General features: G+C 38.8%; 1 protein-coding gene across 5 annotated transcripts in view; it reads left to right on the top strand.

The window, feature by feature from the left end:
- The window catches only part of HECW1 (HECT, C2 and WW domain containing E3 ubiquitin protein ligase 1), a 236,734-nt gene that overhangs the window by 128,459 nt on the left and 87,071 nt on the right, over positions 1–21,204 (top strand). For 3 of the 5 annotated variants that reach the window (XM_046938349.1, XM_015281616.4, XM_015281615.4), the window contains 2 exons: positions 8,716–8,794; positions 17,026–17,195. In XM_046938349.1, the coding sequence (XP_046794305.1) occupies positions 8,716–8,794; positions 17,026–17,195 (249 nt within the window). Of the gene's footprint in view, positions 1–4,906; positions 5,944–8,715; positions 8,795–17,025; positions 17,196–21,204 lie in introns of those variants that run through there. The other 2 variants (XM_046938350.1, XM_040695461.2) reach the window with 2 other exon arrangements.

Raw genomic sequence — 21,204 nt, forward strand, 5'->3', positions numbered from 1 at the left:
CTTATTTGTCCCTAAAGGATCTAAGCTATCCTAGCCAGTAATAAAGTCTGAAAGTTGCTGCTGTCAGATTTGAATTCTAACAAAGCTGTGCTGATCACTGTTGACCTTTTTTGTTGTTTTTGTTTGTTGCTGTGTTTTTGTTTGTTTGTTTGATTGATTGATTGTTTAATTCTTCTGAAAAAGGGAAATAAAGTTTTATGATCTGGAATTTTAGAAATTGCTTTGTTTCCTCACAGCATTCTCCATTACTCTCTTTTCCACTCTTTATAGAGTCTCACCTTTTCACTTTTCTCCTTTTGTCACTTCTTTCTTTTTCTGGTTCACTTCTGTCACGGTTTTGCTGACTGCTTTTGTCTTGAAGAGCTTCTAGGTTAAGAGATCCCGGCTGCCTGAGAAGTATGTTGTGCCCTGGCCCTGACGAACTCTAGGACCACTTTGCTGCCTCTCAGACAGCCAGCTGATAACAGGCACTGCGTGACCCTCAAAGTAGGGCAGACAGAGCTGCCAAGTGTGTGAGATCATAGAATCACAGAATGGCTTGGGTTGGAAGAGACCTTAAAGATGATTCAGTTCCAAGCCCCCTGCCATGGATTGGGTTGCCACCAACCAGATCAGGCTGTCCAGAGCCCCATCTAACCTGGCCTTGAATGCCTCCAGAGATGGAGGCTCATCTTGCAAGTCCATCACTTTTGCTGCTGCTTCCCTACACTGTGCTGTGGGTCTTCATGCTTTTTGCAGATGCCACAACTGAGAGGATACTTACGGTTTGCAAGTTTATTATTCAGTTGTGTCTTCAGGAGTAAGGAATGGAGGGGAAAAGCTGCTAAGTTTTTGTCTTGTGACATCCTCACTCTCTGCCATCAGTGATGCATCATTGCCAGGGTGGGTAGCACAGGCTGTTTGTGTGCCATGCAGTTCAAGGACATGTTGTACAGCTGCAGCAGAAGAGTGTGAAATAGTAATGCCATAAGTCAGTGGCTTTTACCACTTTTGGAAGAAAGGATATTGGCACCAGATTCAACCATCTTTTGTGTTTTACTCTAGACTGGCAGCACAGGCTGCCCCAAGATGGGAAACAAAAGAACGATGTATCTTGTTTGATTCTTTCAACTGCTCTAGTGAGCAGTATTTGAGAAGGTGGGAGCCACATTTCATCCGTATGACTACTGCTCCTTACCACTGGATGGGGACTAGGACTAAGGGTATGGCTGTGTGTAGCATGTGATGTTGTGGTGCAGCTCAGCACCAGACAGCTGTTTGCACACACACGTAGTCAGACTGGGAATAATAATTTGTGGGTTGAGGTAAGAACGACTTAAGAAGGATAAAGAAGAAAAGAACAAAGAAAAAAAAAAAAAAGGAGAGGGGAAAAAAAAAAAAAGGATGAGAATAAACAAAGCAAGTGATATGCAATGCTCACCATGCACCATCCACCACTATCCAATGCCCAACCAATCTCCAAGCAATGGCAGCCCCCTGAGCCACCTTTCCCCAGTTTTTCAGATCAAAATGATGCCATATGGTATGGAATATCCCTTTGGCCAGTTTAGGTCAGCAGTCCTGGTTCTGTCCCCTCCAAATCCTTGTGCATCCCCAGCTTCTTTGCTGACAGGGCAGCATGAGAAGTTGAAACCTCCTCAGCTCTGTGTAAGAGAGCCAATTATTTCCATCCTAAATCACACAGCAGCAGACCAGCTACTACGAAGAAAATTAACTCTCTGCCAGCAGAAATCAAGACAGGTACAAACCTCTGCATTATCTTGGTCTACAGGAGTAATTTCCCAAGACTGACTGAAGTGTTTGAGACAAATTCTGCACTGATCTCCATCAGAACTGACACATGCACCAAAAAAACACCTCTCTTGCTGTTAAGATGTGATTGACTTATTAACATCTACAATAATTATATAATTACACATACAGTAGCTAACGATTTCTTTGCAGTGACAGTACTCCTGCATTTAGCTGACATCTCTTTTCCACTTCTGTCATATTTAATTGTTTTACATTCAAAAATCCAGTATGCAGCAAATCTCTCATGAAGCTGTGGTACCCAAATTGCTGTATTTAACTCAGCTGTTATCAGAGGTTGGAATTTGTAAATGTTGCTTCTTCCAAATGTCTTTGCCATAACGTCCCACCGTAGTCATTTCTGGGGATGAGTTTGGCCCCTATTTTCTTTATGTTTCAGATTAGTCATTGCCATTACGTATGAGGAATAACAGAGATAGAGCTGGATTTGTGCAGTCTTAAGAAGAGGAGTCTTAGGTGGGATATTAGTGGTGCCTTTAACTACACAGTGGGAAGCTGTAGGGAAGCAGGAGGCACGCTCTTCCCATAGAGCATAGTGAAAACACAGCAGGCAATATGCACAAATTGCAACAAGGGAAATTCTGATTAGACTTCAGGAATAATTTTTCTTCCTTGTGAGAGTAGTTATCCATTAGGACTGTTGCCTAGGGAGCTTGTAGGATCAGACCAAAACTGGACAGGGCCCTGACTAACCTTCTCTAGAGTGGTCCTGATTTTAACTGAAGGGTTGGACCAGATGACTTCAGAAAATCCCTTCCACCATCAGTTGACCTGTGACAGTTTGATTACGAGTATTCCTACAAACACACTTCACTGCAGAAAGCTGTTGACTTTTTAAAGCTTGTCTTTATACAAAGCAGCAAACTAAGAAAAACAAAACAGTGGCTGCTCAGCTGCAGTAACCAAATACAAAAAGGAAGGCCTTAGAGGAAGGAATTAGAAAAAGAGAAGACCATGAGTTTACTGAAACAGTATAGGCACTTTCCACTGGGTCAGATGTATCACCCAAAAGATATACAGGAGAAACCCTGAGCTTGAATGAGGCTATATTAAGTAAGAAACTTTAGATACTGTAAAAGAATGAGATTTTTTTTTTAAGCTTTATTCTTTCTGTGCCATCATGATTAAAAAAATGCTCTATGGAGTGCAAATGTTTCATTAGTAATTCAGCAAGATTTAGGGACATTTGAAGTAGCAAAGATATTTCTCTTTTTATTAAACCTCTGCAGCCACTTCTGTTTTGCCTAAAGTAGTATCCAAGGCTGAAAGTAAAAATCTGTAATTCACTTATGAAAATAATGGTATTCACAGTGAATTGCTATTTGGGGCATTCATTCAGACGAATGGGCATTGTCCACTGCATTGCTGCTTTTTTATGTCTTGAAGGATGATTGACCAGAATTCCCCATCCAGACTTCTTGACAGCAAGACTAATGTATTAAGCCTTTCCTCAAATACAGCTCAGCTGAATGATCTCGGTGTCTCCCACACGCGTGCGCATTACTTGTCTATGTTCTTGTCCCAGCCAAACTACATTAGGAGAGTGAGGAGTTTCTGAAGCTTGCCTTGAAGCACAAACTGCGCTCTAATGTAGTTTTCCACCTTGCAAAGACATCGTGGATGTATTGCATTTATGGTATTTCCACCATATATGCCTACATCTTCATCAACCTCCTTGTTCCTTAGTTCAAAAATAAAAGATGTTAGTGACAATTTTTTAGTTCTCAGTACAAGTAGAAGACTTCCTTGAGAAGTTTACAGTTAAAGGAGCAAATTTTATGCAGAATTACAGGATCCAAACAGTGCTTACTGGTCTTGTTTTGTGTATCAATAATGAAGCTCCCCACTATTTAGTGTTGTAGAGGCTTGCTTAGCCATTCCTGGAGGATGTTATATACAGTTATTTGCTGTAAGAGTGCTTAAGCACATTAATACTCTCTGTACAGACCTGTTAAGTTTACAGGCGTGATCCTGTTGTGCATTAGGCTGCTGCTTGATGTTAGTCTGATCTTAAACCCAGATTTTCTTAGTTTTTTGTTTGTTTTTTGTTGTTTTGGTTTGGTTTGGTTTTGGTAGCTCTGGGGAGTTGTTCAGCAACTTCAAGGAACCTACTTCCCAGCTAACTAGACCAGGGGCAAGCACAGCAGGAAAGAGCCCTTTGTTTCTGTAAAAGTACGTTTTTCACATTAGGGTGTAAACTACTGACATCCTTCGGACTGCTGTAAACTCGCAGAGAGACTCGTTAGCACTTAAAGGCCCTCTGGTGTCAAGTAGCACACAGAGCCAAAATGAGTACTTGGTGAGATATGCTGCAGGAAGCTCAAGAAGCTTGCTACATATCATGAAAAAAATTACTGTCTCTTAGGTGTAATCCAGCGTTCAACCCAGAAAGTACAAATTAAACCCTATCTCACATGCTCATACAACTGTCCAAATATCTGAAAATCTAAGAATTTATTTAAATAGAATTTCAAAGAGTGTAGGAAGATCAAAGTCTCTAACCAAAGAGCTCTGTGAAAGCTTCTGATTTGTTGCCTCAGTCCTTGATTTGGTGTTAATTGAAAGTGGTTGCTCATAACATCCCTCTTCTAGCTTCTTGTTATGTTAAAATAGCTTTCTACTCAGGTAGAGAGTATGAAGTATCTTCATGCCAATTTGGAGACCTGACACTGATTGTCCTTTTGGTATAAGCCTTTTGATAATTGCTTTCTAGAGGACTTTACATTAGCACTGATAGTACTAAACAGCAACTTTGTCCTGTAACTTAGTTTAACTTCCAGGGTTCATTATGTAGAATCTGCTGAAAGAATTTGTAGCACTCAAAATGGGGAAAAAAACAAACAAACAAACAAACAAACAAAAAACCCTGCTTGCTTGCTAACTTCCTTAAAGGCTTTCAGGAGAGAAGTTTTTCAAATGAAAAATTTCTGTCTCCTGTAAATAAAAGAACTAATCAGTAAGCACTGCTACAAGTTGGGACAAGAGCTGTCTGCTTTCAGAAGGCAATTGCTATATTTCCAGAAAAGCAAATTCTCCCCTTAATTAGGGAATAGCATTGAGAAAGCATTACATTACAAGGCTGGAACAGGACTGACCACAACTGAGAGGGAAGGCTATACATGTGTGTGGTCATAGTCCTTTGGGGACACAAGGCAACTGCAGAGAAGCCAATAGGGAGTTAGGCTCTGCTAATAGACAAACTGGTTGCATGTGATTTGCAATCACCTGATACAAAAATACTATGGTTCCAGCACAGTAGCTTAATGAGTTAACAGGATAAGTGGAATACACTGCATTAATTCTGTTAACAGAGTGAGGGTTGTAGCTGAAGGACTGCCACTAATAAGGTTTGGATTTTCAAAGTAGTGCCCGGGATTATAGTCATAATTCTGTCAGTGACAGTCATGGAGCTCAGATCTCCATTTGCTCCTCCCACAGCTTACCCCTTACATTGCACTGCACCCCATGTACCCAAGAGGTAGTAGAAGTTAAGTGACAGAGGAAAAAAAAGTACTTATTCACTCTGTTTAATTAGTCAAGTTTTCTTCCTAAACCAATTCCAGTCAGCACTGGGAGAAAATGGGAATATTCACACAGATCTACTAAGCACAATTCCCATTATGGAGAGGATGGTAAAATGTGAAGCATGGATGTGGGACAGTGCCTCATATTCATTTACTGTGGAAAGATACTTCGCACTTAGGAGGTTGTCCTAATATTTAGTGAAATCAAGATGGTAACAATAAAAGCCAACAGAGCTATGTTATGGGAATTGATTTTTCAAGAAAATCTTCTTATCACTTGTGCCATGTACACACTCATATTTTGAATAATAGCTCAAAGCTGATTTAAACTGACATCAGGAAAGCAGTTCAGATTGGAAACTGGTACTCTGCTCCAGTGTCTCTCTGGGGAATTCTGGACCCATCTTATGTCTCAGGTGAACTGAAAAATGCAAACAGATGAAAGAAGGCAGAACAAAGCACCAGCTTCCTCTTTTCCTTATGACCACTGAATTCGGGCCATTACTCTTGCTTATTTTATTTTAAATCTGAAGGCAAATTTGGTGCTCTTGAAAAGTGGAGAGCAGAGAACTGGAGCTTGAGGCAAGGAGAGGACAAGCAATTACTGGTAAGCCCCATCTTTTCACCCAGCTCTGCAACACCATGTCCTTTGCTCTGACACATCTAGCACTATTTCTTTTTTCTGCTGATGATGAATAGCTGGGGACTGAGTTGAGGCTGTTTTTCACTTGTGATTTGAATCAAGCATAGGTCACCAGCTTCTCTTCTTTGCAAGGCTCTCATTTGCTGCTTTTGATTGTCAGAACTGGTGCATAAAACAGAAGATATCTTGCTGCTTCATGTTATAGTTTCTAGGTTTCTTTCTCAGTAGATCTCCATCTTCCATACAAGTTGAATTGTGCTGCTGAGAAGCATGAGCCCTTCTGTATAATTTGATAATTATTAGAACAAATTTTTTTAAAGAGAAACTCTTTCAAATAGGTGGTATGATCCAGTGTAGAGCCCTAAAAATTTATAATATCTAAGGATTTAATCCACATTAGACACTACAACAATAATAATGCATGTTGTCAGTGTAGAATACTCTAGATGCTAATCAGTATATTTTAAAACTGGAATTTGATTGGATTGAGCATTAGGTCACATCAATATCATTCATCATATATGACACTGTCCCCCACACCATCCTCGTGGAGAAGCTGGCTACCCATGGTTTGGATAGGTGTACGCTCTGCTGGGTGAAACACTGGCTGAATGGCCGGGCCCAAAGAGTTGTGGTCAATGGAGTTAAATCCAGTTGGCGGCTGGTCACGAGAGGTGTCCCCCAGGGCTCAAGTACTGGCTCTGCTTCTATTTAACATCTTTATTAACGATCTTGACAAGGGTTTGAGGAATGAGTACACCCTCAGTAAGTTTGCAGACGACACCAAGCTGGGAGGGAGTGTTGATCTGCCTGAGGGGAGAAGGGCACTACAGAGGGATCTGGACAGACTGGATCGATGGGCCAAGGCAAACTGTATGAGTTTCAATAGGGCCAAGTGTCGGGTTCTGCATTTTGGTCACAACAACCCCAGGCAACCCTACAGGCTTGGGGAGGAGTGGCAGGAAAGCTGCCTAATGGAAAGGGACCTTGGTGTACTGATGGGCAGTCAACTGAACATGAGCCAGCAGTGTGCCCAGCTGGCCAAGAAAGCCAATGGCATCCTGGTTTCTATCAGGAATGGTGTGGTGAGCAGGACTAGGCAAGTAATCCTGCCCCTGTATTCAGCACTGGTGAGGCCTCACCTCGAGTACTGTGTTCACTATTGGGCACCTCAGTACAAAAAGGACATTGAGGTGCTGAAACAGGTCCAAAGAAGGGGAACAAGGCTTGAGAAGGGCTTGGAGAATATGCCCAACAAGGAGGGGCTGAAGGAACTGAGGCTGTTTGGTCTGGGGAAGAGGAGGCTGAGGGGAGACCTTACTGCTCTCTTCCAATATCTGAAAGGTGCTTACACTGAGAGCAGGGCTGGTCTCTTCTCACTGGTGACAGGTGACAGGATGAGGGGAAATGGCCTCAAGTTGCGCCAGCGTAAGTTTAAGTTGGATATTAGGAAACACTTCTTTACAGAAAGGGTTGTTAGACACTGGAATAGGCTCCCCAGGGAGGTGGTTGAGTCACCATCCCTGGATGTGTTTAAAAACCGTTTGGATGTGGTGCTCAGGGACATGGTTTAGCAGAGGGTTGTTAGTTAGGGTAGTATGGTTAGGTCATGGTTGGACTTGATGATCTTTAAGGTCTTTTCCAACCTGAGTGATTCTATGATTCTGTGATTTATCGTCTGTACCTCACTTGTGTCTTGACCTGTCAGCTATGCTCATTGTTTAATCCCTGATAGTGGACTGCAGTATCCCTTCCACTGTTTTGAACTTCCAGGACGGAGGCAGAAATGACTATTTTCTAAGCTAAGCTTGAATACACAATATTTAATATACTGAGCAATGAGTCACAGTTGAGTGGGACTTCAGTTACTGTTTTTCTGGCAGAAATTGGAACTTTACTGCATAAATGCTCTTTTCCTTTTTTGCCTGCAAGCCTGGTGAGGAGCTGTGACTTCCTAGGAGCAGAGCAGCCCTTGGTTTGGCTCTAGAGTCAGTGGGAGGTAGTGACAGTAGCAGCACCGCTCTGCTGAACTCAGATCCTGATTCACAGAGCCATTTCATCCACTCTGTTCAGGGAAGCAGAAGAGAAAACTCTGTCCTCCAGATGATGCAGGCTCTTATTTATGCCTTATATGCCGAGATGAGGGTGTTTTTGCTTCTCAGCTTTGATAACAGCCAGAAGGCAACCTGGGTTTTAATTTATATAACAGCAGCCTAACATTAAAACTCAGTCTGTGGACCTGGCCCGTATGTTTTAAGTGAGTTCAAAAAGTCACCTATTGATTTATTTTATTTTTTTCAGTTTCACCCTCAATACTTAATATTATAATACACAGTTGTTTGCACATGGTAGTATAAGCTCTCAGAGAAAAATATGTGCAATAAACTGTCTGGAGAAAGATTTCCCACCCTATCAATATTATGTTATAAAGACAGATATTGTTAATAGAGGTGAGAGCTCCTTATGCACCGCTTCTATCTCATTTAATAAATAGTCCCTTTTGGGATGAGGAACTACTATATTAAAATTACAGTAATATTTTTATATCATTCTGTTTTAGTGAAGTGCATCCAGGAAGGTCTGACTGAGGCCACTAGTGGTTAAATCGTTACCCAGATGAAAATGTTGTTTTGATTAATGGTTGTCTAACTGTTTCTTGGTTACCTTGTAAAAAGGTCAGTTACTAAGCAGTTTATGTGTTCAAGAGATACTCCTCTAATCTTGTTCTTCTTCCAGCAGATTTTTAAAAGCATCACCAATGAAGATTCAATCCAGGGACAGGGAAATCGGAGGCTGATAAGTTTTTCACTGTCAGGTAAGGTACTGTTACTGTGAAATTTTTAAGCCCAGAGAGTGGGAAACTGAAATCATTAAAACCCTTAATGTATATGTGTGTGTGTTTACATGTACATATGTATGACTGTATGTATATATTTATCCATGCATGAGTGTGGTGAGGCACTAGAACGGGCTGCCCAGAGAAGCTGTCAGCACCTCATCCCTGGAGGTGTTCAAGGCCAGACTGAGTGAGGCTTTGGGCGACATCGTCTAGTGGATGTCAACCCTGCCCATGGCAAGGGGTTGAATCTTAAGGTCCCTTCCAGGTTCTGCTTTGACAGTTACTATGTAAAAGGATTTTCCAGAAACAGTGTATTATCACAAGACCTCACCTTAATGTATTTCCACTGACCTAGAAATATGTGAATTCGGTGAGAAACACAAACAAGACCACGATCTTGTACTTACAGCACTATGGCATTGCTTTTGCAAAATACACTGATAGTCAGATAAATAAGTCAAGTGAAATCCATTTCAGTAATTGTACCAAGGCACAGAAGAAGTGAAATCACCTTGTTCAGGGAGGATATTTTCAGCCAGGTTCTCCGTAAGACCCTAACTACAAATAAATATCACTTGCTAGGTTTCTCCATAATCCAACCCTCTAACTCCCCTGGAGTGAGTGACCTGCCAGAGCACATACTGGCTTCCTACCTGACTACAGACTTGAATTTTCCTTCAGATCACACTCAGATGTGAACTGGGTTGCTCAGCTTCTCGTCATAAGACTTTAGCTCCAGACCAGAAACCATAAACTGGTGCTTCAGAGCAAAAGGAGATCACTAACTTCTCCATAACAGATCTGTAGGAATTTTGTTTTCTAAAACTATTTGCTTCTTTAGTGATGGAATTTGGTCCTGTAAAAATTTAGTTCAAATTAATTGGTTAATTAGCGACACTGATCTCAAGATAATTTCCCATGATTAGGCTTCTTAGTCTTTTAAACAACTGTATTACTAAACTTTATTTAAAATACTAAGATAAATATAAAGCCTAATTTAGTTAGATTGAATACAGTCTTGAAGGAAAATTATTCAGCAACTTTGCATTTAGTTACCAGTGAATGTCACGCTTCTGATAAGCAGCTGAAAATGTCAAAGCTCTCTTACATGAAGTACAGAAAGAAGAAATTTGCTAAGCTGCCCAAGATGTACCAACTGCTTCACTGAAAGTTCATGTTCTGGCAGCAATGTAACACATTTGCTGAAAGCCCTGGAAATCATTCCAGTGGATTGTGTATTTAGAAAGTGTTATATAATGATATTTGTGTGATATACCTCCTAGCAATATATCACATTAAATTACTTTTTTCAAGCTTTAATATTTCACGTATCTTACATTTCTTATTTACTAAGTTATTTTGTGGAACAAATGACCAGAAGATCTACATATGTCACTGAGAGAGAGAGAGAGAGAGAGAGAGAGAAATGAAATGCTAGATCAAAATGCGGATATAAAACATAGTCTGTCTTCTACACATTTCTTGAAGTCCTAGTGACGTGACCAATTTTCTAACAGGAATCCTAGCTAGTAAATTTTGTTTATTGAATATTATCATAAACCTACCACTTCTTCTGCCCTCCCCCAACTCAAACTGACTTGCCCAAACATGTTCTTTATAAACCCTGAAGTTACTAATCACTCACCTGTTTGTTTTTTTACCATTCATAGTTTGTGCTAAGGTGAAATCACTTGCTACCCCCTCCAATGCACCAGCGGCTAGGTACTGAAGTGATTGACATGTTTAAAGTCTTTGAAATTAACTACTGCATTATCCTGTGCAACACACATAATCTTACCCTGTGGTGTGGAGCTTTGTGTGATTTTGGCTGTCTTAGACAGGTGTGTAGTCTGGTTCAGAGGAAGATAAGAGATGGTATTTTGCTCCAGTGGCTAACAGCTTGCAGTGATGAAACCCTCACTGTTAAACTGTTCGTAGTAACTGTTCAAACTTTTTCTGCACTTTCTTTCTTGATTAAGGCAATTTAAAAAATAGCCTTTTGGCCATTTATGAACAATTAATTTCTTAATTCCTTTTCATTTATAAATAGACCAGTTTCCTTCCTTCCACCTCCACTGCCTCTTCCTCATAGAATTGAGAATCCTTTCCATAGTCCCTTCGTAGCACATCCTACTGGAAAAATGATTTTTTCCTCTTTTTCACCGTCTTTAATATGTTGTCTGGTTGTCTTAATGGACAAAAATACTCAGGCTATTCTATCCTGCTTAGCTGAGTTTGTGTTTGTTTGTTTGTTTTTAACTCCGATCTTTAAGAACCTCCTTGTGTAAAGGTACCAGCCAATTCTCTCTTACTTACATTATTATTTTTTGTAAAGGGAAATACAGTCTATTTATAAATCTGTAGATTTCTGAGAGCAGAAAGAACCATTCTAATATCTGTGTCACCTCTTGCATATCACCAGTTGCAGAATCCCATTCAGTAGTTGATTAAGTCAGTAATTTATTGTACATTATCTTTCTTAATTCCCCTGTATTATTTTGTAGTGTTGGATGTAAGATTACCACTGCACATTACTGTTAGATTTTTACAATTCCTTAATATTTGATTTATTGAAATTTTATACTACTTGCAATACTGCTTAATCTGTTCTCATTTTCCATACTATAGATTCTAGTATCATGTACTACTGCATAAATTAAACTGGTATTCCCAAGTCAGTGCAAAATTGCTGTACTGTTACTGTTGAAATGTTATTCACTACTGGTAGCTAAAAAAATTTCCTTTAAAAGCACGTTGCTGAGAGGAGGTAATTCCATGCCTATAGCTGAATCTTGAGCAAGATGAGTTTTATTTTTCCTTCTTCTGATGCTACCTATATGTCTTACGTAGCTCAGCTCATTATGTGAACTTATGCTCTCTGAGAGAGGTGATACTTGTTTTGGCAAAAATCTACACAGAGCACACTACAAAAGATACACTGATGTGCTAGCACTTTGACAATTACTTTACTGTATTGGTAGTCAACTGAATTACCAGTCCTGGTCAGGTACAGCTACTGAATGACATAAGCTGAACTGAAAGCTCTTTATTTTACAAAGTTGGAAGGGAAACATTTGTTTGACCTATCCATTGACAACCTAACTAGCAGCTCTTGTGGTGATGTCTGTGGCTTCCACCGCAAGAAAAATGTGGAGCTGTTGGAGCAGGTCCAGGGAAGGCCACAAGGATGATCAGAGGGCTGGAGCATCTCTCCTTTGAAGAAAGGCTGAGGGAGCTGGGCTTGCTCAATCTTGTGAAGAGAAGCCTCTGAGGAGACCTCATTTCAGCCTTAGAATACTTAATGGTAATTTATAAACAGGAGGCAGGCTGACTTTTTACACCGACAGATAATGATAAGACAAAAAGGAACGGTCTTAAATGAAATGAAGGGAGATTTAGATTAGATATTAGGATAAAATTTTTTACTCAGAAGGTGGTGAGGCATGGGAACAGAGAAGCTGTGGATACCCCAGCCCTGGAGGCATTCAAGGCCAGGTTGGATGGGACCCTGGGCAGCCCGATCTAGTGGTTGGCAACCCCGCCTGTGTCAGGGGGTTGGAAATAGATGATCCTTAATGTCCCCTCCAACCTAAGCCATTCTGTAATTCTATGATTCTGTGACTATGGTCTTTCTAGTGATGCTTTGTTATTTCATGTGTCCTGGTAACCTTGCAGAAAATCATTAGGTAGGCTTTTAGATATGTTCTGAACAAGTTTGGCCTAACTCAAAATGTCTTGATTTTCTCAGAGGGTCAATTGACTTATAAGCAATAAGTAACACTTCCTAGTTCTGAGCATACAGGCTAGTACACTAATAAGAAAAATAAGAAAAATGTGAATTCAGTGAGTTGACCATAGAATTGCTGGGGCTTTAATAATCTCTCTCACATATATTATATACAAAGCTAGCTGAAAAGCAGCAATGGCAATCAATTGAATGGTGCTTGGAAACATGATGAAAATTCAATACTTGTCTTTTGTTGGATGGAGTTTACCAACTAGTAGAATATTAATAACAGCTTCTTAAAGGTAATAGCTGTTATTATTATATATTTTTCGTATATTATTATATTATTATAATATCATATATTTAATAATTAATAATTCATTTAATATTATAATATTATAATTATATATAATAACTTGCTGGTCTTTAACCTTTCTGCTGGCTAAACTCTGTCTACTTCAGTAAATGCACCATCAAGAGACTAGGTGGACTTAGTTCTCTTGGGATATGTTTATAAACTGCACAAAATATTTTTGTGTGCACTTTCTAGGAAAACTCTTCTACAGCTGTCGACAAAAGCTTCTCTTCTCTTGGGGAGAACAACTTCTAACTTCATTAACTCACCTACCAACAGACAGATACTCAGGCTAGCCATAATTCACTTAGAAAATAGCTCTTTCCATACCCTGGTTGTCACTCTTATTCTCTATTATTTTCTATGGCATGGATCTAGTCCAGTACTTTACTACATCTGTAAGGAGCTGAAATGCTATCCTCACAATTCTTTCGCTGAACATTATGATCAAAGAATCTCCTTGCTGTGCATGACAAAATGTGACTGTCATACTCTCTCCTCTGACCTTCAGAAAGCTTAGTCACTTGTACTGAGACAAAATCAGACCTGGTAAACACAAATAGATTCCAGCTGTGAATTGATTAACATCCCCATCTAGTTGCATGTTTTCCCACTAAACACACACTGATTTCCAAATTGCCACAAAGATACAATCTTCCTCACTAACTAGTCACCAGTGCCAGAAAGTTTGGGAAGTGCTTGAAAAATGGGTTTACAGAATGAGTCTTTACAGGGCAGACAAGGAAGTGTATGGCCCTCCTTAGGGGCAGAAGCTACATGCCTTCAAATGACCTAGAGCAAAGCTTCCTTAAGTCTCATCGAGATGGCCAGAAATCAGCACATATGAAAGGGAAACCCTGAAGTTGGAACAAATTGATAATTCCGTCGGGGCAGCAGCAGGCAGCGCTTGGTGTAAGCCGTTTGTATATAGAGAAGTGAGCCTAGCTGGCATAGGATGCACATACTTTTTTTACTGAAAGACTGTAGCAGTGAAAGAGTTGGCAGTTGCTGCCTGTACACCTGGATTTCTTCCTCTTATCATCTTCCATAAGAGAGATGGCCTCACATTATCAAACTGATAGATGTATATAACCTTTTTTACACAAAAGTGTGACTTATGAATAAATGGGAAACTGGCATATGATATATCAACAACTTCTTTAGTAAACTGGCTAAAAATACACCTTTGAAAAGTGTGGGTGAGTTATGTTGACTTATGAAGACATTTCCTCATGTCTTCAAGAAATACACTAAAACTTCAGTGTAGAGCAAGATAAATCTCAGTCATCTGGATTTACTGGATTTACCAAGATTTGAATTCAGTTAACCCTAAATAATCAGTATCTTCAGAACCTTTGCTAAAGACAATACAGAGGAGAGAGAAATATTTTCATTTGTGAAAGTGGAACAGATGGAGTTCCTCTGATCAGACGTTACAGGTTGCAAGTTAGCAACATGACACAGGGTTCTCATGCAAAGATTTCTTTTTTGCTGTATATATCCCTTACTTTCCCAAGCAAGCCTTTTATACTCTAACACGTTAGTCAGTACATTTCCACTAACAATACATTGGCTAGAAAGCAAGCAAGTTCCATAACAAGTCTTCATAAACAGCAGAGAGCTTATCTTATGCCTAGCTACAAAACATCCCTGTTTATTCTATCCATTTCTCTTTCCCAACGCTGTATTATCAGCAAGTCAACATTGGACGAGGTCGAGCTGACCTCACGATCTCCCACAGTTACACAGAAGTGGTACGAGTTTACCTGAGTGTTGTAGCTACAGCAAGTTACAGCATTCATCAGTTCCACTTCAAATTAAATTGATTTCTTCTGCATATACACAGGTGTCAATGTAGCTTTATTCTGAGCTATTGGATTTTTGATGCTCATTTTCATGGTGCTCAGAATTTTTGGTGAGATATTTAAGTGCTATTTCTCTACCTGAGAAAGCTACTTTTGCTATCCTTGTGTGCACTGGACATGAAAAATAGAAGTTTCTGACATTTTAACATAATTTGCTGTAGCATGCAATATAAGCAAGAAAATAATACACACAGGTAAAATTTCGCATGTGCTTAGCTAAAACATTTTTCTCATCCAAATACAAAAATCAGATTACTAATTAAGGTTAGAAGTACCTTTACCTTCATGACGGTTTATTTCCCAAAAATGAAAAGAGAGTGATAGGTTATCATAATATACTGAGGGTTTTTTAAGATACCTAATATATATGTATCTATCAATATCTGTCTGCACTGTGGTACAGAAAGATAGAATGGCTGCTCTTTGAAGGAAAAAAAATTCAAACATATACAGCAATAAATATTTCAGTTTTAGAATCTTTTGAGGAAACATCAGAGGGAAAGAAAATAAGATCCAAGAGGTCTTTTCCTTCTCTCATATGTAAGCATTCTGACACTATTACACTGCTGGGCCTTGTCATTCATAGTGCTTTTGCAATCTTGGTTTTTATTTCTGGAATGCACTTCTAACAGTACAACTTTCAAAGCAAAACCATTTGCCATAAAGGATTTCATCAGGGCTGATAGATAGATACATAGTGGTAACTTTGAGATTGCACACTTAGAGAAGAAACCCGGTTTATCAGTTTGAACCAGATCTTTTTCTTTGTGTAAAAATATTGCTATAACATGGTATCAGCAAAGTACTTTCACATGGGCTGCTAGTAATGATATCGCCTATTTTTTTTCTTTATTTATTAGAGAACATCAGAAGTATGAGATTTTTTTAATACAGTTAGTTTCCGGACCAACAGCTTTTGAAGATCTGCTATATGAATTGTATGCTGGAATATGCAATCAAAATCAACTTACTTTTTAGTTTGCACATTTTATTGTGTTCACTATTGCCATAGGTGAAGAAAGTGAAATACACCTTGGTGAATCTAAAAAAAAAAAATGCTGATCTTAGTGTGGAAAGCTCAGTTCATCTAGGATATCTTCTGGGAGTGCTTTACATGGTCTCCTGTTGACTTGTTAGAATAACTTGGTGATTTTGGTTTAATCAATTAAAAGAGAGTTAAAGCACTATAAAAGATAGTGTTTTGGAAACCTGCCTAAAAAATAAAAATGTTTAAATTGAATATTTAGGAATGCATCTAGGCAGTTTTGGGATACTTTTGTACTTTTGTTCTTGTTTTGATACATTTTGTATAATACTTTGTACGTCTTCCACACAGCAAGAGAGGAAAAAGTACCAGGAATGCAGGCCAGTACTTTTAGCCCTATGTAAAGCTGTAAACAGAGGAGAAAGATCTCCATATAAAGAATTGTGGGAAAGAAACTAGCTACTAAAATCACTTATAAAAGCAAGTGCTTTATGTTTTCCGAGGAAAGCTTAGAGATGCAGCTGGAAAAATGGAGGCCAGAAGGTTTAGTTTATAGCAGCTGAACCAAAACTAATGACAGTTGCAGATTTGCTTTTCATTGACTTCATAGAAAAAAAATCATAATGGACTTGTGTCTTTCTTCAGTATCCTAAAAGTAAATGTTGAAATAAGTGCATGGAGATTTTCTCTGCACAACTCATATATCAGAGAGTTCTGCAGCTTGAAAACTACTCAAAACTTGGACATTATATACAAACATGAGGTTTCCTGAATTAGTTCAGATAAAGTTAACCCATACATGGAAGGAAACATTTTAAAGTGGAAAAAAAAAATGTAAAATGGCTTCTCATGCAGAAAAATGTAATCTAAAAGCTACATTTCATAGAAGTAGAAAATTGATACTTAAGAGAAATATCGTGATTGCTATGTTTACATCATAAAATGAATGGGTCTCTTTTTCAGAGCTTGTTTTGGAATTGGACTGAGCAATTGCTTAGCTCAGATTGTTTTATTTAGTTTCACAAGCACTGATTTAGAAGCCACATTACACAATCAGGCTGTAAAATTTTCAGTTTAATCAGATAATAAATTTTAAATATTAAGATTTGGCCTTATGTTACCTCACAATAAATATTACATGTTTTTTGTTTGTTTGTTTTTTTATTCTGACCACGCTATCTAAATTCTTCGTCAATTTTCTGTCTTTTTCTCCTGAGAATTGCCTCTAATGTGAAAAAATAATCAGTTTATTTTACCTTATTTAACTTCTTTCAGATTTCCAGGCTTTTGGTCTGAAGAAAGGAATGTTTTTCAATCCAGATCCTTATCTGAAGATTTCCATCCAGCCTGGGAAACACAGCATCTTCCCAGCACTTCCTCATCATGGACAGGAGAAAAGGTCTAAGATCATGTGTAATACAGTTAACCCAATCTGGCAAGGAGAGGTAAGCAGTTTAAGTGTTGAGCCAAGACTTTTCTTAAAACATGGAAACAACTTTGGCTATAGATTATTTTCTCTTTGTAAGCTTTTTCTGGTCTGTAAGCTTTTCCTTATCTAAATAGTTGTTGATCTAACCAGGTTTGGCGTGTTTCATGGTTTGTTATCAGTGCAAAAGGCTTTAATAGCTATGAATGATAAATTAAAACTTTCAGTATGGGTTGTTCTTTGTGGATGTCATTTATGAAGTTAATTATGGAAGGCAAATATAACCCAGAATTCAAAAATATATTCTGATAATGTGAAAGATTGCTGCTAGATTATCATAGTGTTCTTACTCAGAGAAGAAATATTATATAAAGTAAAATAGAATAGCATGCAAATAAAAAGTATCTAAGTGTTTGAAAAATGTCAGTGGTAGTATAAATTAAAATCAACCTTGGCACATTTGCCTGTCACCTTGAAGAAATGCTGTCTAGTCTGCTGCTTGTTATTGGAAGGGCTTCATGGGCATTAATGAGATTTTAGAGTTCAATTGCTCCCTGCTGTTTTTAAATTACACCCAAAATGACAGCAAAGAATAAGGACTCTCTCTGGAATGAAAGGAACCTGACATTAAGAGTTTGATTTTCTGATGTTCTCTTTCAGACCAATATCTTCACTACAGGAAAGAGTAGAAGTAAATAAGTACACTAAACAGATTTATTCAAATTAAAATGTAAATTGCAGAGTAGATTAGGGATAATTAGGTCAAACTGCATAGGCATGAAAGTTAGAGTGGGGAAGGAGATGAAAGAATTGTCACTGAACACTCCTCCATTGAGGAGGATGATCAGGAAATTAAGTATCGCATCAAGTTATGCTACAGGTGAACCTTTGTTCTGGAGGAGAGAAAGCTAGTCTGAGAGAAAATGCCTTCTACAGGACTTGCTTAAGTGGAAGGCCCTATTGTGAGGCATCCACCAAGCAGTATCTTCTTTCCTGCCCTAAGCATCAGATGTGTCTGGCAGAGGGGTCCCGGGTCAGAGTTGCTGGAACTGGAAGTCATTGGCAGAAATGTTTCAGTAAAGTGCATAAGACACCAATTTAGAGGTAAGCAGGCATAAAAAGGAAACTTGTTGCATTATGTGTCACATATGATGCATGTGATTATGGGAGTTCACAGAAAGCATGGATGCCAGAAATCGATACTCAAAGAACATAGAATGTGCCTGTGATCTTGCTGTTCACTCTTGGCCAGACAAAACTGCTGAGGTGACACAAGCTGTTCACGTTAGAAAAGGGACATCAGCTGTGCTGATGGAGACTGAAAATTATCTTTTTAGAAGTGCTCAGTACTGGTTGAAAGTCTTCTTTTTTCAAAAACAACTTCCAGCCAAAGTAATTTGCTCTCACTTCAAGGTCTTTTTGCACTACTGGAGGATAAAATAACCACAGAGAAAGAATGTGGCCCTGGTTAAATGTCAAGGGTCATAAGATACGTCTGAATTTGTGGGCTGACATTTCTTTTCCAAAGAGTTTGTCAGTAATAAAAGGAGAAACAATTAAATGACCTAATAATGGATGTAGGGAAGGAAAAACAAACAGCTGACTTCTACCTTTTCTGTTTTCCTTCTGGTTTTCTTGATTGTGTGCAATCATGTAGCTTCTCCCTTTCTGTTGTTAGCGTTTTAGTGCGTAAGGAGTCTACAACAGCAGAGATGTCATTCAACATACTATCCATCATTTTCTTTGGCTGATGTGGAAATGTTTAACTGCTTGTACTTGGGTTGCAGTCTACACATATCAGCTGCTCTGAAGTCTTTGTTACGAACACCCACATTGGCGTATCTGGCACAGAAGTTCTTAGGCTTCTTCAATTTTATCCTTTTATGGGACAAGAGAAGGAAAACTACAAACAGCTGCTAAATTGTGGTGGTAGCTATTTTTCCATCCACTATTTTCATAACACTGGTGGATATGAACATTTGAAATGAAAATGTTTGAGAAATCATAGTTATTTCATTAACTGCTTCCATCGCAAGTTATTTTTTTCCCCAATATACTTTGGGTGATGTATTACTTCAGAAGTGTGATTCTTTCCTAAGGTTCTCTGTCATAGCCATGTAAACAGAAGCTAAAAGATCTCTTTTTCAGTTTCTTTCTCTTTCTTAACATATCTAATTAGTTTTGGCTCCTAAACTTGAACAATTCTCTAACAGGGAAATGAAACTTAAGAAATAACTACAAACTGTTACATTTGTATATGTTCTTGATTACCCGTGAGCAAAAACAGAAACAAAATTGTTGTCTTAATTCTGTAGGTCTTCATCATCAAAATAAAATTCTACAAAGCAAAGGATGATGTTTCATTTACGTACTTATATTCATTATTTGTTTTGCTATTCCACCGCAGATACTTATCAAGTTGTTCTATTTGCATAGTAACCACCTGCATTAAAAGAACACTCTGAGAGCACGGTGATACCTCAGGCAATATTTCATCAATGTCATGTAATGTTAATGATCTTCATTTCACAGGCTATTCAAATACTTTTCAGCACAAGTGACCCTGAATTAAAACTATTCTTCTATTGCTCTGTTTCATTGTCCTTTATACAGGAGGACATAGCCAAATGGAAATTTCTTACTAAGAGTCAAGTTGTATGTAACATTTTGGCACTTGTAGCAATACTCAAGTGAAAGTGAGGTGAAAGCCTTCAAGGAGAACTTTTCAGTGAAGCAGGTTAAAAACCATGTGGTATCTTACAGTGGTTGAGAGGAGTCCTTCTGTGATGTTTCCATGTTTTCCCATATGGAAGCATAATATCCGGTTCTGCTAAGCCAAAGTGCTGAATATTGTAGTGCGCAATTACTAAAGCTAGTAAATATTCAAGGAAAGGTCCAGACTAGCTACTGATTGTGCCACAGTCTCTGTACAGTCGGTGATGAGAAGAAAGCAACTGTAGAAAATAAAAACAAGTTCCCTTTATACAGAGAACTTACTGCTGATTCATATTTAATGGTTTAGCTTATTTTCATGCATATTTAACGGTCTAGCTTATTTTCATACTCCTGGCTCTACTTTCAATGTTGTGCATTCTTTAACATTATCTGTACTGTTAAAAAACATAGATCTGTACTGTTAAACAACATAGATGAGGTTCTGAAAAGCAGCTGACACTGGACAGCTTGCATCTATGTACTTCAACTCTGCTATGCTCTAAAACATGTCAGGTGTATCCATACAACCTGTTTGGGATGCTCTCTTGCCTGTAGTAGCCCCATCCCACTTCTAGCAATTGGTTGGCACAAGACAAAACAACTGCCAATGACTGTCTACAGTAGTAGGCAATGCATGGCTCTGTGACTGTATTTAGTATATTGATAATAAGATTCTTGGTTTCCTCTTGGCACTGACCATAGCACCTATCTCAGCCTTTTCCCCATGTCTGGTCCTAAGTGTCAGATTGGACCAGTTCTATCACATCAGATACTCATTGATCAGGCACAGGCAGGAGGTACCCCTAACCTATCAAGACTATTGCTGTGCCATTCATTACAGGTTGTAGACAACTGAGGGGAGAAAAGTTCTCACTCATTAAAAGATGTCAGCTACAGGTGTGATGGTGTGGATATATTTTAGTTGGCAAGTGGATAAAAACAGAAACAACACAAAGAGCAGGGATCAGAAGCCAACCAGGTTGTTGTGTTGCTGACCTACTTAGTGGCTCGTAGGGTCGTTGCCCCACAACCTCTTTGGCTTTGCTTTTCCAGCTGCAGCATAGCCTAGCTTCAGGAGGGACCTCCCAGAGTAATTTATAGCTTGCACTTTGTATTTTTAAACTTATTCTACTGGGAAGAAACCACAGTATGGAAGGTATCTTTGCTATCCAGAAGCAAAAAATTCACACTACAATGAAATTGTCTTTCATTGTAGACAATGAAAATGGCTGTGGCTACTCTGCTTCTTATCCATGTGTGCTGATATCACCAAGGTCAGGAGTTGCCCAACATTTTAGTCTGGAGAAGAGAGG

Source organism: Gallus gallus, chromosome 2 (assembly GCF_016699485.2).
Source record: "Gallus gallus isolate bGalGal1 chromosome 2, bGalGal1.mat.broiler.GRCg7b, whole genome shotgun sequence".
NCBI lineage: Eukaryota > Metazoa > Chordata > Aves > Galliformes > Phasianidae > Gallus > Gallus gallus.